Source organism: Sprattus sprattus (assembly GCF_963457725.1).
Source record: "Sprattus sprattus genome assembly, chromosome: 5".
In the NCBI taxonomy this organism is placed as follows: domain Eukaryota; kingdom Metazoa; phylum Chordata; class Actinopteri; order Clupeiformes; family Clupeidae; genus Sprattus; species Sprattus sprattus.
The window spans coordinates 37177353-37193958 of NC_137924.1; the positions used below are offsets into that span (position 1 = coordinate 37177353).

The 16606-nt window shown below is 40.2% G+C and overlaps 1 protein-coding gene across 1 annotated transcript; it reads left to right on the forward strand.

Annotated features, from left to right (window-relative positions):
- Positions 1 to 3798: 3798 nt before the first annotated feature.
- On the forward strand, positions 3799 to 15391 carry cfap157 (cilia and flagella associated protein 157; the record flags this gene model as incomplete). The annotated part of the gene is made up of 9 exons (XM_080838640.1): positions 3799 to 3947; positions 6659 to 6930; positions 7310 to 7463; positions 7823 to 8090; positions 8712 to 8842; positions 9591 to 9741; positions 12111 to 12283; positions 13410 to 13535; positions 15253 to 15391. The coding sequence occupies 9 exons, from the start codon at positions 3799 to 3801 to the stop codon at positions 15389 to 15391; spliced, it is 1563 nt and encodes a 520-aa protein (XP_080694766.1).
- Positions 15392 to 16606: the final 1215 nt, after the last annotated feature.

The window sequence follows — 16606 nt, forward strand, 5'->3', positions numbered from 1 at the left end:
CCTATGGTTTTGTAGCCCATTCCAGCCTTGTGCAGGTCTACAATCTTATCTCTGACGTCCTCGGACAACTCTTTGGTCTTGCCCATGGTGGTTGAAGGTGTTAAGTATGATTCTTTGGACAGGTTTCTTTTATAAACGTCACCAGTTGAGATCAGGTGTACCTTGTTAGACCTAATAAGGACTAATCTGTGTGCTTCTTGGGCACATAACTGGTCATTGGGAGCCAGAATTCTTGCTGTTTGGTTGGGGTTCAAATACTTATTTTCTGCATCAAATGCAAATAAAGTCATAAATGTTATAAAATGCAGTTTTCTGGATGTTTTTGTTGATATTCTGTTTCTCACTGTTAAAATACACCTACCATTACAATTTAAGATCAAATATTTCTTTGCAAGTGGCCAAACTTGCGAAAGGTAGGGATTCAAATACTTATTTTCCCCACTGCAACTTGGACATTACTTTAGGCTAGCTGATAAATTATGTTTAGATCTTATTAACAGAAATACAATATATTTGATTGATAACAAAAAATCTGACTGAGGTTGTGACTGAAGTACTTGAAATACCCCATCTACTGGTGTAGTATAAAGCCCATCTACTGATGTAGTATATAGCCTACTGATGTAGTATATAGCCTATATAGCATACATGTGCCTCCATATGCTGCAATGGGAACAGAGGGGGAATTTTTCATAAAACACTAAAAACAATATTATCCTTTAATGACACTGACGGGATTATTAATGCTTTCACTTCATTGCTCAGCTCCTGATGGTGCAGACCTCAGAAGCCAGGCTATTAACCAAAACTCAGAGACCGGAGCATGTTACCCTTATTTTAGCAACACTCCACTGGCACTATGTTATTGCATCAACTTCAAGATTCTATTGATTACTTATATAACACTGCATGGCCTGACACATTAATATATTTCAGAGCTTCTCCACCCTTATATTCCCTTTAGACTTCTCCGACCTCTGTCAAAGTGTTCTGGCTGTTCCAGAGTCCATATTACAGTTTTTCTCCATTGCTTTGGATCATTTCACGAAACAGAAATGACATTCTCAAAAATCTTAGTGCATTTGGCAAAATAGCCTATATGGTTCAGCACAACTACGTAGATCACCTTCAAAAGGTCATATCTCACCCAAAACAGTTAACTTAAGCTTCAAAACCAAATCATTTTCTCATATAAATAGTCAGTGCCCCCAAAATAAGCTAGATGGTTTAGCAAAACACTATGGCACACCTGCAAAAGGTAATACCTCTCCCAAAACAGGCAACTCATCAGTCAAAACGAATTCCTTTTCTCATACACATAGTCAGTGCCCCCAAAATGAAAAGTACCTTTGGCATTGTTTAAACACTGCAGGTCAAAACATTTAGATGTTTTGTCAGTATGGCAGTGGACCATAGAAATATCCCTCATGTGCATATTTCAATCTTGGCTTAGTCCTTTGACACTGAATGGTTACTGTAGTAGATGTTTTCTTTCCAGAATACTATGTGTATCAAACAGAAAAACGATGAATTCAAGAGAAGCCAACCAGGTTTCACATCACATACTGTATTGCACTCATACTGCCATGGAAATTGTTACAGTAATTGCCAAACAGAAACAGAAAATGTGTACAGCACAATATACTGTCAAACAATAAGCACATCAAAACTAAAATTATGTATAGACTCTACACCCCTATAACAACACATACAGTCGGAAAGTAAAGCAAAGCTGGAGTTGAGTTTTCGTCCTCACTCTCCTACTCATCCTCGCGCTCATATCTGTCTGGCCACAGATTTTCATCAACATCACATCAGATGTTCTCCCTTGCTATGCAACGGGGGAAGAATTGCTGTGCATGCCGCAACCATCCCTTACACTGATCTGCTGTGACATTGACACAAGCAGCATCCATTGCCTGGAGAAGGGACCTCTGGTTTAGAGCCCGATGCTCGTAGACACTCCACGTCCATGCAGAAAAAAAAATCGATAAGATTGAGGTGTGGGGAATAAGGTGATTAGAGCACCATCAGCATCCTTGGATTGGCAGCCAATCACACCCTGATGAGCGGGCCTCAGTGGAAGCTAACATTGTCCCACACAATGACAAATGTAGGAAAGTGAGGCCCTACCAACACCCCTCATGTAGAGGGATAAGATCAGAGAGCAGGCGGTCCAATCACACCATGAGCTTCTGGGTGTTGTATGGGCCAAGACTGGGAATGTGGGTGACTACACCATTCTCTGACATGGTGATGTTGCCTGGGACATCCACCCTTGCTCCTCTTCCTCTTCTTCTTCCTCCTCTTCCTCGAGCAGGCAGTTGCCATTGGTTGTTTCCTTGGCCAGGTGCTTCCATGTTCATAAATTGTACTGAACTTGGTCAAGCTCTATATATTTGATGGAAGCATTTTTACTCCTGGATAGGACCTGTCAGCTAACTAAACTTACTGTGTGATCGGTGATGGGACTTGTGAATCTCCCCCTTGCTTAGTAAAGTTCTAGTTGCACCTGAAAATTAAGCCGATGATCCAAGAGATCCATATTACAGTATATACCATGATGTTTTTCATGGTATTATGTGCCCAAAGGATTTTGACAATGGAGTGAACTATTGTGCAGGTGATGACACAAGGAAATTATGCCAACATGTTTTGCAGAGAACGACGACTTGACTGAGAAGCAACAGTCAGTTTTGACCAGCAAGATTCTCAATTGGTAAATGGGCTAACTGAAGGCAACTGAACCTAACCATTTCAAAGATGTGCTTAATCATTTGAAATATGTGCAAACTCAAGGCAAGTGTACTTGTCATTTACAAGAATGTGCTAATGTAATTGCAATTTGATGAAAGGAATGAGAAATTCTAATCTGTTGTGAACAAATGCCCAGTGGTTTGGAGGTTTGCACGTGTTGTTTTGAGAATGTCATTTCTGTTTCGTAAAATGATCCAAAGCAATGGAGAAAAACTGTAAAATCCAAGGGTGACTATTCTTTTGCAGTCTTGGCCCTTAAAACTCTTGAACAGTCTTCCCCTCAATATCTGATGTGCATCCTCTCCGGGCTCTTTCCAATCCCTTTTAAAAACTATTTTTCATAAACTGGCCTTTCGTTAATTAATTAATCTTCTTCTGTAGCCTATTTTAGTTATTTTTAATTAATATGTTATTTTGTTCAAACATAGTGTTTTATACCATACTCTATCATTATAGTTATATAGTATATTCTGTATTTTTATTTGATTACCCATGCTGACTTCTGTATTCTCTATGCATGCTGAAAAACACTTTTGCCACCTGCCGGAGGGATACTTTACAAAACAAAAGTACTATTATTTTTACTTGACATATCATAAATACATTAAGTTGTTGTTATTGTTGTTGTTATTGTCACCTCCTTCTCGTCCAAATGTAGAATACATGTTAGTGCAGTGGTTCTTAACCTGGGTTCGATCGAACCCTAGGGGTTCCTTGAGCCACTCTCAGGGGTTCGGCAGGGGTCAAGACACGCAGTATAGCCCGGTTCACTAGCAATGTTGGGCCGTTTTTATACATACCTACGTTTTGAAGAAATCATATTTTATTTTTCAAATTACGAAGGGTTCGGCGAATGCACTGATGAAGCTTGCAGGGTTCAGTACCTCCAAAAAGGTTAAGAACCACTGTGTTAGTGAGACTAGCAAGCATACGTCACGGCTCGTAACCCTTAGCAACGCTGACATGTGTACATCTGATAGTTTCGGTCAGTGCAAGAGAAGTAAACTATGGGTCACCCTTAAATTGCTATAGACTACTACTATGGCCCCAAACAAGAAGAACGGCAAGAAGAGCGGAGATAAACCAACTAAGAACGAAGCCATGGGATTTTTAGACAAGGACGAATCTTCAACGGAGGGCAGAGAGTTCTATCGCGCTCAAATAAGAGACTTAGAGGAACGACTTGAGAAGTAAGATTTGTTTTACCAACAGATAATTACAACTACGCTAGCTTGTGAATGGTAACTATCATACAACAACACAGGGGTCGCTGGATTGTATTATTGTGAAAACGGCCTAACGACGAAACGTTACCATGTGAAAATTGTTATGTTAGTTTTTCAAAATGCACCATAATCTTACATCTGCTGTGGCGCTTCGAGCACAAAGTGGATTGAAATGATCGAACGTCCGAAAGAGTAATTAGAGAACGGAACAGAAACGTATGATAATGATTTATCACATTTTTATTTATGATATGATCAAATTATGATAATGAAAAATCAAACCCGGTTACAGGATTTTGCATGTTTAAATTTGTAGAGGATAGTAGATAAAGTAGGTAGGTTCGTTGAGTTGACAATTTTTTGGAAGGTTTTATGGATGTTCTCCCTTGAACTTCTGTTTCACTTATCAGAGCCATAGCGTTACATTCTTGTTCTTTTGAAGTATGTATCATCTAGCATTCCTATGCTGTCTTTTGTAACACAAGCCTTTATGCTGTTGTCACTGTTACCACTGTGTCTTTAATTAGTTGTCTGTCTTTCTTGCTCTCTTTCACTCACTCACTTACTCTCTCTCTTCCAATCAGCCATAGCCTATTTGGCACATTATAGTATTGTTTAGGCCGGATGGGCAACTTTAATGCTGGAGAGGGCCACAACTTTTCTTTATCGCTACCAGAGGGACAATTCCCACTTTAGGGCAGGCTTTCCCTAGAAAACCCCTATTATTTTTCCTGTGACCAAGAAAATCTAGGGGGGTCTGGGGGCATGCTCCCCCATAAGATTTTTTTTTTTGAAAATAACCTTTTAAATAGTGTCTTCTAGTGAGTTTTAGGAAGAGAAATGAACAAATGTAGATTTAAAATATGACACAACAATAAACATATTGAAGACATCTGCTGAGATGGGTGATAATTATACTGTAGTATGGTAGGGATTTGCAGCTCAAGTGAGTAGGTTAACGTTGTAGGCTAGAGTTCAACTGAGTAAGGTAGCATAACCACAGGATCAATGAACGGCATGATACAAGAGAGCCATGACATCTAGAATTAACTCGAGATGATTTAATCATTTAGTTTCTTTTACTATTTTAAACTTCATGTTCATCACCTTTATATCCAGCAGCTGATAATGGCAGCTTACACCAGCTTGGGTCGGACTGTTGGTCCAAGTCTGTTTACTAGCTAAACGTTATCACCGTCTGTTCACTCACTCAATCACGACCAAACTGAGGCGTGTGCTTCCCATTGCAGTCTCAAACAGGCTGGATTCCTGTGCTACTCGATTTGCAGTTAAGTGTGAATTTGACGATCTCAAAATAAAACGTTTTTTAATAGTTTTATTGGTGGGGCCAAGGAAACTTTTGAGAGGGCACTTCTCAAGATCTGTACATAACTGTGTCTCGATTAAGTTGTTAAAGATATGCTCTGTTCAATTTCCGTGCCTGACAGCTGCAGGTCTGACACAAACCGCTATGATCCGTCATTTTCAGGGTTGAGGATAGCAACGACATCACGTACACAAGACTTCACAAACTCTCCCTCACTATATGACTTTTATATCACTATATGACTATGTTCCCTGCCAACTGATACGATGCCAACGTTACCGTTTCAGAGTACTTTCAGAGTAATTTCAGAAAAAGCTGAGTCTGTTTCTCTGACTGACTATTCAAAGTATTTATGTTGTGCTTGCATAGCTCTGTGCCTTTAGGAAATTTAGGAGCTATGTTAGCATATTGCTAGATTACTGAGACGTGCATTTTGAATGATGTCAAAGTAAAAGTCCGTCAACAGAAGGAAGCATTTTTTTTTTTTTTAAAGTATCGGCGGGCCGCAATAAATGAAGAGGCGTGCCGCATGCGGCACGCGGGCCGCCAGTTGCCCATCCTTGGTTTAGGCTGATTCCAGCTAAACAGTGATGCCATTCTAGATGTCCCTACATATATTTTCCTGGTGTTAATGGTCACAATCTCTGGTCTCTAGAGATGGTCTCTACAGACCTGCATTAAACATAGTATATGATTGTAATACAAGAGCACATTTTATATAAAACATACTGTAGAGTGATAGTGAGAATGTGATAATAATAGTGATGGAAAGAGAGAGTGAGTGAAGTTAGATATTAAAGAGAAAAATCCTGGCCTTGAAATGGAACAGTTAGGAAGCTAGCTTACTTTTATCAGCGCCAAGTGTGCTGTATTTTGGTTTTCACAGGCCAAGTCTGTTGGCTGTTGGTAAAGCTCTACAATGCCTTTTTAACGAACACACAGTCACACACACACATTTTTAAAACATCCGGTATAAGTTAAAGGCATAATTCTTAATTCTAACCCAATACACCCTCCCACTGCTCCTTACAGTTCTCTAGCGAAACATTCTGTTTGTGCGCTCAAATAAAACTCAAAGAAAGTGACACAGACTAAACCAAACACTATTCCAGGCAATGAGCACGTTGCTTCCAGAGCATGGATGGAAGGGTTGTAATTTGATTGACTGTTGCGCTTAAGTATCAACAACCTTTCACCAGAATCGCGGACTGGACCTTAAAACCATTGGTAAAATAATAACACTGCATGTTACTGGTAGGCAGTATTCTAAATATGCAGCTGATTTAATATTACAGCAAGCCCAGCTGATTAAATGATAACAAACCCATCATTTTGTCTCTTTCCATAGGTACCAGCATAAATGTGATGAGTTGGAGATTCGAGAGAAAGATTTCTCCTCAAAATTTAGTCATGCAGAGAAAGAAAAGAGAGACATTGTCCTTTACTTGAAACGAGCTGTTGCACAGAAAGAGGATGAACTGTCAGAGCTCTCGGAACGACTGATTGGCCTCAACCAAGCCAAAGAAGCAGAGAAGGAGACCTTTGAGCTGCAGTTAAGTCAACTCCGTCAAGACTTCCAGGAGGTCAAAGATAAACTGACTTCAGAGAATATGGCCCTTGGTAAAGACTATTTATGTGTTTAGCAGATTAAAGAATGTTCCAGTTAGAGAAGGACCAAGGGTCCAATGTTGTAGGCTCATGGCCACAGTCACTGCAGTACCACTGTGGGAAAAGTTAATACATTGTTTAGTTAATACATTGCATTAAGGACTGCCACATATGGCAAATAAACTAGGCAACAGAAGGTCTGAGGGATTGAACTTTAGGCTGCTTGAGCATTGTTAGTAGATAGACCACTAACTATATCACCCCCACAGCTGGTTGCTAGTGTTCTTAGTGTAAATGTTTCTACTGTGGACAGTTCACATAGGGCACATTCTCCAAGACCCCACAGAGTGTGCATTCACCCATGTTTCCATGTATGTTATTTCTATCTCAGCTGGAAAGCTGGCCGCATTGGAGGAGTTTCGGGCTCAAAAAGAGGACCTGATGGCACAGGTGGACTCCCTTGAGGAGCAGCTAGAAGGACAGAAACAGGAGCACCAGGCAATCATCTACAATCTGGAAAGGAAGGCTGTGCTAGACAATGACAGGTTGAGGCTGCAGCTCAAGCTCATTTTAACTTAATGGAAGTGACATTCATGAAATGTGCTTTAATGAGCAATATATCATGTTTTGAAAGTTTACTTTGAATGTCTACTGACCATTAATACCAATAAATGTTCTTGTCATGTGCATAAATGAAGGAACACCTCTGAGCAGTTGAATGGAGAAATACCTCTTACTCTGGATGTGGTTTCAGGCCTGAGCAGTTGAATGGAGAAACAATGATGACTGTGGATGTGATTTCAGGCCTGAGCAGTTGAATGGAGAAACAATGATGACTGTGGATGTGATTTCAGTCCTGAGCAGTTGAATGGAGAAACAATGATGACTGTGGATGTGGTTTCAGGCGTAAGAAGGAGATGCAGCAGCACGTGGCAGCGGTGGCAGCAGAGTTCAGACGCGTCTCAGACAGGAAGATGCCAGAGACGACCATGAGAGCCATCCATGAGAACGTGTCAGTGACCGCCCAGCTTAAGCAGCTCTCAGACAAGAGTAAGGACCTGCTGGACGAGAATAAGGCCCTTAGAGAAAAAGAGAAGACACTCAAACAGGAAGTGAATGTGCTTGAGCCACTTCTTGATGAGATGACTAGAAAGAGCCTGGCCAATGAAAAGGTATAACGCCCTTACCCAGAGATCCACAAAAATGTGACACAAAATTCACAAATATCATGCGATTCACAATCGTATTTCCTGACTGACATACAGTTGACACGCAGTTCACAATGTAAATGCTGTAACATATATACAGGCTAATGAACTTGCATTTACAAACCATTTGTTATCTGTGACATCCTTACATTTATTTGTGGATTTTTAACATTACCCTGACGTGGCATGATTAACAAATGCATTTTTTTTTTTAAAGAACATTCTCTGCAGCCTGACAGATATGTCTTACAATTTCAGCCAATCACATGAACGTACATTTGAGGGTATGACTGAATGTGACCACACATAAATAATAAAAAAAACAACTTTTTGTCATATTTGTTAAAACTTTCACCGTCCTGAGACAAACAATCTGTGAAAATTAGGTTACAGTTACACGTTTGAAAATATTTGAATGAGTACCAGCTCCAGGTCCCTTACCCTCCCTCTTCGCTGTGCTGGAGCCATTTTCCATTGTGGCTTTAGAATAACAACACATTAAAAGGTCACAATATAAAGGAACATACAGTACATGCATTGGTCTGCTTTTTAATTTTGATAATGCAGTTTTCTCTGGTGGTTTAGGTGGTCTATCAGCTAAAAGAGAAGTGCAAACAGATGAATGCTGAGGTGATGGCAGCTGACAGGAACTCTCAGGATTATGAGCAACTGCAGATGAATCATTCTATTTTACAAACAGAGACGGAGGTCTTAAGGTAAGGATGTCTGTTAAATATCTGTATGTAGCGTAGGGTCCTATATTCATTGGTGTTCCATAAGGTTTGAAACAAACTCAAAATACTCACTCCATGAGTGGTAAACCTAGGATACATCGGTATGCTTCAGGTTCGAGTAATCCCAATATGAAAATATACCACAGCTACAGTCGTAAAGCAGATTTCTTTGCATCATGCCAACACAGAACACAGCAATGGCGTATTTTAAATGCTTCTTGTATACCATTGCTTAACTGGAGTAGATCTTTCACTGAGGAGCTAAAAATGCATAAAAAAGCTGGATGGCAAGGTGTTCCGAATACATGGAGACAAGCAAGGGTCAACATATCTCATAAGGCTTTAAAAATATATATGTTAATCAGTACGACTATTAAACTATTAAACAAATTTGAGCTTGTTAATGTGTTTGATTGGTGGTATAACACTTTGTCATAATCATCAGAATCATATGGTTTGAAAGAACTGTTAGAATTCACAGGTTTAGGAGGCTGAGCTGAACCACTTTTGACACTTGGGCCTAGTTATTTCTGATCATCATAAGGACTGTACCTACCAGGGCTAACTTCATCACTCTTTCCACTCTGGTGTTATTCCTTATCATATCATTGGTATTTGATGTGCCCACCCTCATTTTTGGGCCAATATCCAGAGTTCCTGCTTTCTCATTTAGCATATTTGACAATATTATGTGAAACTCTTTTCTGTATTTGTGTGCATGCATGTGCAGGCAGAACTTTATCACAGGTCAGGAGGAGTGTGTGAAACACCAAGCTGAGGCAGGAAGACTGACTAAGGAGCTGACACAGGAACAGACAGTCAGGGGACAACTGGAGACTATCTTACAGGAAGCTGCTGCTGCTCTTAAAGACATCCTAAAGGTGCTACCAGCCTTTTTGTTACTATACATTTGGAAAAGGAAAAGAAGCTGTGACACCTGTTATTACAGTTTTTATCCATTGCTTTGGGCAATTTCACGAAACAGAAATTACATTCTCAAAACAACACGTGCAAACTTCCAAACCACTGGGCACTTGTTCAAAACCGATTGGCATTTCTCATTCCTTTAATCAAATTGCAATTGTTTTAGAAACTCCTTGCAAATGACAAGTACAATTACCTACAGTTTGCACACATTTCAAATGATTTAGCACATCTGTGAAAATGGTTAGGTACAACTGCCTTCAGTTAGCCCAATTACCAATTGAATACATCTTGCTGGTCTAAACTGACTGTTGCTTCTCAGTCAAGTGGTTGTTCGCTGCAAAACATGTTGGCATAATTTCCTTCTGCTCCTTCTCATCACCTGCAAAATAGTTCACTCCACTGTCACAATCGTTCAGGCACATAATACCATGAAAAACATCGTGGTATATACTGTAATATGGATCTCTTGGATCATCGGCTTAATTTTTTCAGGTGCAACTAGAACTTTACTACAGTTATCTAGAGGGAGTTTCTCACATCCGATCACCAATCACTCAGTAATTTTAGTTAGCTGACAGGTGCTATCCAGGAGTATAAATGCTTCCATCAAACATCTAGGGCTTGACAAAGTACAGTTGACAAGTATGAACATGGAAGCACCCAACTAGCAAGGGCAACTGCCTCACAATGTGTGCTGCGATATCCGAAAACGGGGTAGTCACCCACATTCCAAGTATCGGCCCATACAACACCCAGAAGCTCCTGGTGTTCTTAGACCGCCTTTACGTTGATCTTACCCCTTTACATGAGGGGGGGTTTGGTAGGGCCTCACTTGCCGACACATGTGATTGTGTGGGACAATGTCAACTTTCACCGTGGCCCGCTCATCAGGGCGTGGTTCGCTGCCCATCAAAGGATGGTGATGGTAATCCTAGCCCCTTACTCCCCATTTCTAAATCCTATTGAGGAGTTTTTTTCAGCTTGGAGGTGGAGGGTCTACGAGCATCGGGCTGTAAATCAGAGGTCCCTCCTCTAAGCAATGGATGCTGCTTGTGAGGATGTAACGGAGGATCATTGCAGGGGATGGTTGCGGCATGCACGCCGATTCTTCCCATGTTGCATTGTAAGGGAGAAAATAAGATGCGATGTAGATGAGAATCTGTGGCCAGACAGACATGAGCATGAGGCTGAGCAGGAGAGTGAGGACGAAGACTGAAGACTTCCTTTCCTCTGTATGTTTTGTTACAGTAGTGTAGGCTATACTTAATTTTAGTTTTGATGCTCTTTTTGTTTGACAGTGTTTTTTGCTGTACACATTTTCTGTTTCTGTTTTGCAATTACATACTGTAACAATTTCCATGGCATGAGTCCAATACAGTTCACCATGTGAAACCTTGTTGGCTCCTCTTGAATTTGTTTCTGTTTGATACACATAGTATTCTGGAAAGAAAACATCTACTACAGTAACCATTCAGTGTCAAAGGACTAAGCCAAGATTGAAATGTGCACATGAGGGATATTTCTATGGTCCACTGACATACTGACAAAACATCTAAACGTTTTGACCTGCAGTGCTTAAACAATGCCAAAGGGACTTTTCATTTTGGGGGCACTGACTATAGGTATGAGAAAAGGAATTCGTTTTAATTGATGAGTTGTCTGTTTTGGGAGAGATATGACCTTTTGCAGGTGTGCCATAGTGTTTTGATAAACCATCTAGGTTATTTTGGCAAATATATTTAAAGCTTGGAGAATGTCCTTTTCTTTTCGGGAAGGAACTTTTCATTTTGGGGGCACTGACTATTTTTATGAGAAAATGATTTGGTTTTGAAGCTTGACTTAACTGTTATGGGTGAGATATGACCTTTTGAAGGTTATCTATGTAGTTGTGCTGAACCATATAGGCTATTTTGCCAAATGCACTAAGAGCTTTGAGAATGTAATTTCGGTTTCGTCAAATTGCCCAAAGCAATCGATAAAAACTGTAAGATAATGATTATGTTTCTTATAACTGGTAATAGTATCACACTTATTCATTGGAAACACACAATTTCCTCTAAATACCTTTCTGTTGTCAGAAGGGTGAATAACCATATTAAAAATGGTTCAGAGGACTATATGAACAGAAATGAATACTGAATTATTTGTGGTCATGTAAACTTGAACACTACAGTTGAATTTAATTTAAAAACATTATCTGCATACGGTGTATTTGCTATCCATCAAGTCATCCAGTCAGTTAAGAATACTTTAATGGAGACATTACATTTGAATCAATGGCCCCCCTGATCATTGCATTGTTGTAACCTTTACAATCTGACAGGAGGTGCCAGAGGTGGAGGACTCAGAGGTGAAGGCTCTGGCTCGCCGCGGTCAGATGCTGCAGAAGCTCTTGGCTGTGCTTGACAGTGCTGCAGCACTGGGGAAAGGCCCTGCTCTGTCAGAGTTTCTCAAAGACACAAAAGATGTCCATCAGCTTGAGCCAGGCATGGCAAGGTACAGTCTCTTCATTCATTAAAGAATGATAACACAGCTAAACACATCTACGTCATTGCCAGGTTCAGTTTCCAGCCATTAGAACCAATACCAATGATTAAACCACATGCAGGTTTACCCTTAGGAGGGGGAAAGGTGGGACATTTTTGGGCCAGTCCTGAATTGCTGCTCTCTGTACAGATTATTTTAGTCATTCTGTGCATGTATAAAGCACCTGTGGTATTTGACTATAAAATGCATACAGGCCCAGAGAATGCATCTGTGGTGGAAAACTTGTTTGATTACAATATATCCTGGGCATGTTTACACCTACAGACCAGTAGATCAGGGAATTCAGACCGGTGCGACTGCTTGCAACAGCACCAACATTTCTATAGCAATGCCTTTGTTACAGATATGAACTAGCTACCTGGTTATTCCGCCAGCAAAGTTAACCAACTAGAGAGCCATCCTGTTGAGGTAATTGTAGCGACCCATCCCAGAAAATGTGAACAAGATATACTTTAGTATGTGCTAACCCTTACACCAAAAAGACACAATTCCTGTGGTTGGATGCTGAAAGTCAGGCTCAGCACTGCTTGGCATGAATCTACTAAGAGTGCATCACTGCCTTATTGATGGAGACATTACTTGTAGCACATCAAGTTCAACAGTTACCTCAGAACATAGGTAGGGTCTGCCAGTACATTCATTCAAGTGAAACCAGCTTGTGCAACAAAAAATACGAGAAGTTTCTCAAACAGTAATTGTATTTGTCGGTGGATTTAATGGAAGGAGAAGGCTTTAAGGTGCATGACAGCACTATTATCACGTGATACGAAGATTTGAATCGAGATTCCAGACAAAACTTGTCTACATTTTCTCTGCATCAGCAACGATGCAGCTGTCTTCAGCAGGATCGCAAAGAAAACCAAAGATATAGTCAATGGCAGCTTGGTGCTAGTGAGTTACAGGAGCTCTGGGTCACTGTACGTCATTCATCTAGAAAATGTTTTAAATACTTTCACACACAGCCACAGTTAGTGTTTTTGTTTATGTGCCCCCCTCAAGTTGAAATCTTAACCTTTGATCCAAGTTGAGATTGCATGATGATGACACACATTTCCACTGTACTTTATGTCTGCAGGCTAGGCTTACTCTCTACTCAGTTCAAGTCTACTCCCCAATTCTCTCACTTCAAGACTGGTGACCTTGGTATTGTCCCAGCGCCCAAATGCAACCACTCAAAGACCATGACCTCAAATCTACCCAAGTAAGTTTTGTGAATATAGAAAGCATATGCTGTTTGTATCCTGTATGTATATCCTGTATCTTTCTTGATTTCATCTCTCTTGTCTGTAATGTAATGACTATGACTTTTTAGCTGGTCAACACTGCTAACTTTAGTAGATATAGATATTTGAATCAATGCAGTGCATAAGCGTTTTTGAACAAACAGGAATATGTTACATGTTTATACATTTTCAGATAGTTTGAGTTGATAGTCATCCTAAGTCAACTAGTGCCTAGGTGGTGGGGATGTGACCTCACCGGTATTAATTTGACTCCCTCTCAGTAGGTGATGAGGCCTACTCATAGGGATTGTGGGGTGTAATTGTGAGATTAGAGGAAAGTCCTCTGTTAAACCACCATGTGGCCTTCTGGAAATGACCTTGGAGATCTGGGTGTCCATAGTGTAGACTGTATCATTTTCAGAGTGCATTCTGCCTGACAGTGTTCACTGTCACACTCAATGCTCGTCTAAGACACTGACAGAGGATCTGAATAAAGCAGTTTGACATCCATAAAACAGCAGAAGGCTTGATATAGAGCTCAAAGCATTTCCAACCAGCAATTTACAATGACCAAAATGTTATTAAGGAATGGCAATTAGTTGTAACTGTAAGGCAGAAGACACTCTGAAGATGGACAACGGACCCTCAGAGTTCCAAACTCTGTCCAGAGGGCCAAAGGCATCTTATCAGAGGACTTCTCTCTATGGCTGTGACAATAACTAAATTACCACAATACTGCAACCATATGATACCTCCCTTAGTGTTGAGCTCAATACCGTCACCACTGCACCCTTTCGTTTTTTTGTCTGGTGAAAGTTATAGGAGTGCATATGATGTGTGATTAACACAATAATCATTATTTAGTTATCATCATTGACTGTCTTCCATCCTATGTTCAAGGGCCTCTGGAGAAACATAACTTTTTTAGAGTAGACTGTTCCCTCCTTCCACCTGTATAGTAAACACACCTATTAACGCCCCAGCTATTAAAAAAGTGTTCTGTAAAGTATGATCTCTTTTAGAATCCGTAATCTCTTGTGAACATCTCCTAACTTGGTCGTCAGCTGTCGTCACTGCGATAAGCGGGTAAACCTCAATTTAAAGAGGGAGAGAGGTATCGGTGTCGGTTGAAAACTGTATGACCCTCACAAGTTCTCATTGCGAAATCGAGTTCGTTCAGTTCGTTCCATGACAGTTTGTACACACAGAAATAAATGGCTGTCTAGTACACTTAATTACGCTGTACAACTGTAATGTTTTGCACACATACAATTTAAATACCCCTTTTGGGCAGGAGCGTATGTTGTTTAAAATCCGTTATCCTGGTTGACACCGAAATCAATATTAAGTAATGTGTACCCGCGGGAGGGTGTTAATATGTCGAGGGTGTTAATAGGTTGGTTTAGGATAGTTGATTACTGCTCAACATTGGGGAAACTGTATGCACAGTGTTGCATGCCAAACAAATGTTCCAGTACAGACACAAAGATTTCAACTCCGACGCTGTAAATTTATATAACTACACAGTAAAACATAACGTCTCATAAATGTACTTCTTCAAAACAGACAACAAACTGTTTGTAGAGAGTGATCAGATTCTTATCCCCCAAAATACCAGGGATGCAAAAGTTGCCTTGTTAGTTGCAAAGTTGCAGAAGTTTGTATGACTTAATGTAATGTCACTTTGTATCTCAGGAAAGACCAGGAGTGTCATAACACAGACTCCCAGAACAGCTGTGCAAAGGCCCCTCCCAAGTCCAACTTCAGTAGAGGCTTTCCCAGGCACCACAAAGCACTACTGGAAACAAGATCTTCATCAGGACCAACAAAATGATGCCTTTCAACAAAGGACCTCCAGCTTTATCTCTTCTGTATGGATACATATCTCCAGACACATGAAATCAAGAGACTGAAATACAATATTTTAACTGTACTTTCTTTGTTTATTGTCTTGCTTAGCACTTAGCACCTAGCACCAGGAACACTTATTTGTGAACAGTCTATATTTGCTGGATGCTTATTACTTAATTACCTTGACTACAAAAAGGGTTCATATAGATTGTCTTTTCTCAAACAATTTGTTTTTTGACAAAGGAAAATAAACAAATTAAGAAAAATATCTAAAGGAAACAGTGGAAAATTAAAAAAAAAAAATTGTTGAACTGGGACAGGGTCCAACCCTGGTCTACTCAGTAAATTACTGGGGCAAGCACAATGACGACAGGGGCAACGATAAACCTTGAGAAGAACATCGGCTCATAAGGGGGGACCCATTTGCTTGGAGCCGGCCAGGTAGAGGTAGAGCTTCGACTTTCTACAATCACCCAGAATGGACAGACCAAAACACTACCTTAACATATGGGCTTTTTGTGTCCCATTTGAGAACCACCAAAGGTGCTTGTAAAGAGAAGGGAACTCAGCTGGTTTCAATACAGCAACTTTACCACTCTATGCCAGTAAAAACTACACACAGTACCTTTAATAAAATAACTTGTATCCTCGCTCCAACTTTGAAGATGTCATTTTTGTTAATTAAGAGAAGGTCCTCTTATTTCAAAGACTTGCTTACCAAAAGTTACTTTTGGGCAGGTAGCTGAAGTTTGTATATTGTATCATATTTTGCTCTAAAAATGGCACTTACATTTTCCTTGAAGCAAATTATTACTATATGTATGCTTTGATTTTGTGGAGAGGACACCATGCTGTGGCAAATTCTTTAATGACTTCTAGTTTAGTCTTAAAGTAAGCTGCTGTTGCAGCAGTGAGCAAAGATTTAGTGGAAGAATCGTATTTATTCCAAAGTGTTCCATGAAGCAGATCTCAATACATCACAATAGTGGAGGTTTACTGAAGGATATTTTTTCCAGTGCTCTTGCATTAATTTCTGTCACATCCTGTTGTTCCTCACAAATCACCAGGGGCCTCTCACTAGCTCCAGGGGTCCGAGCTCATCCTCTCACAGTTCAGCAGAATGGAAATAAAGGGAACTTTGTGGTGTGGCTGGTTGACTGGTTGGGATGAACGTGGTTGTCATGTTTTCCATTAAATG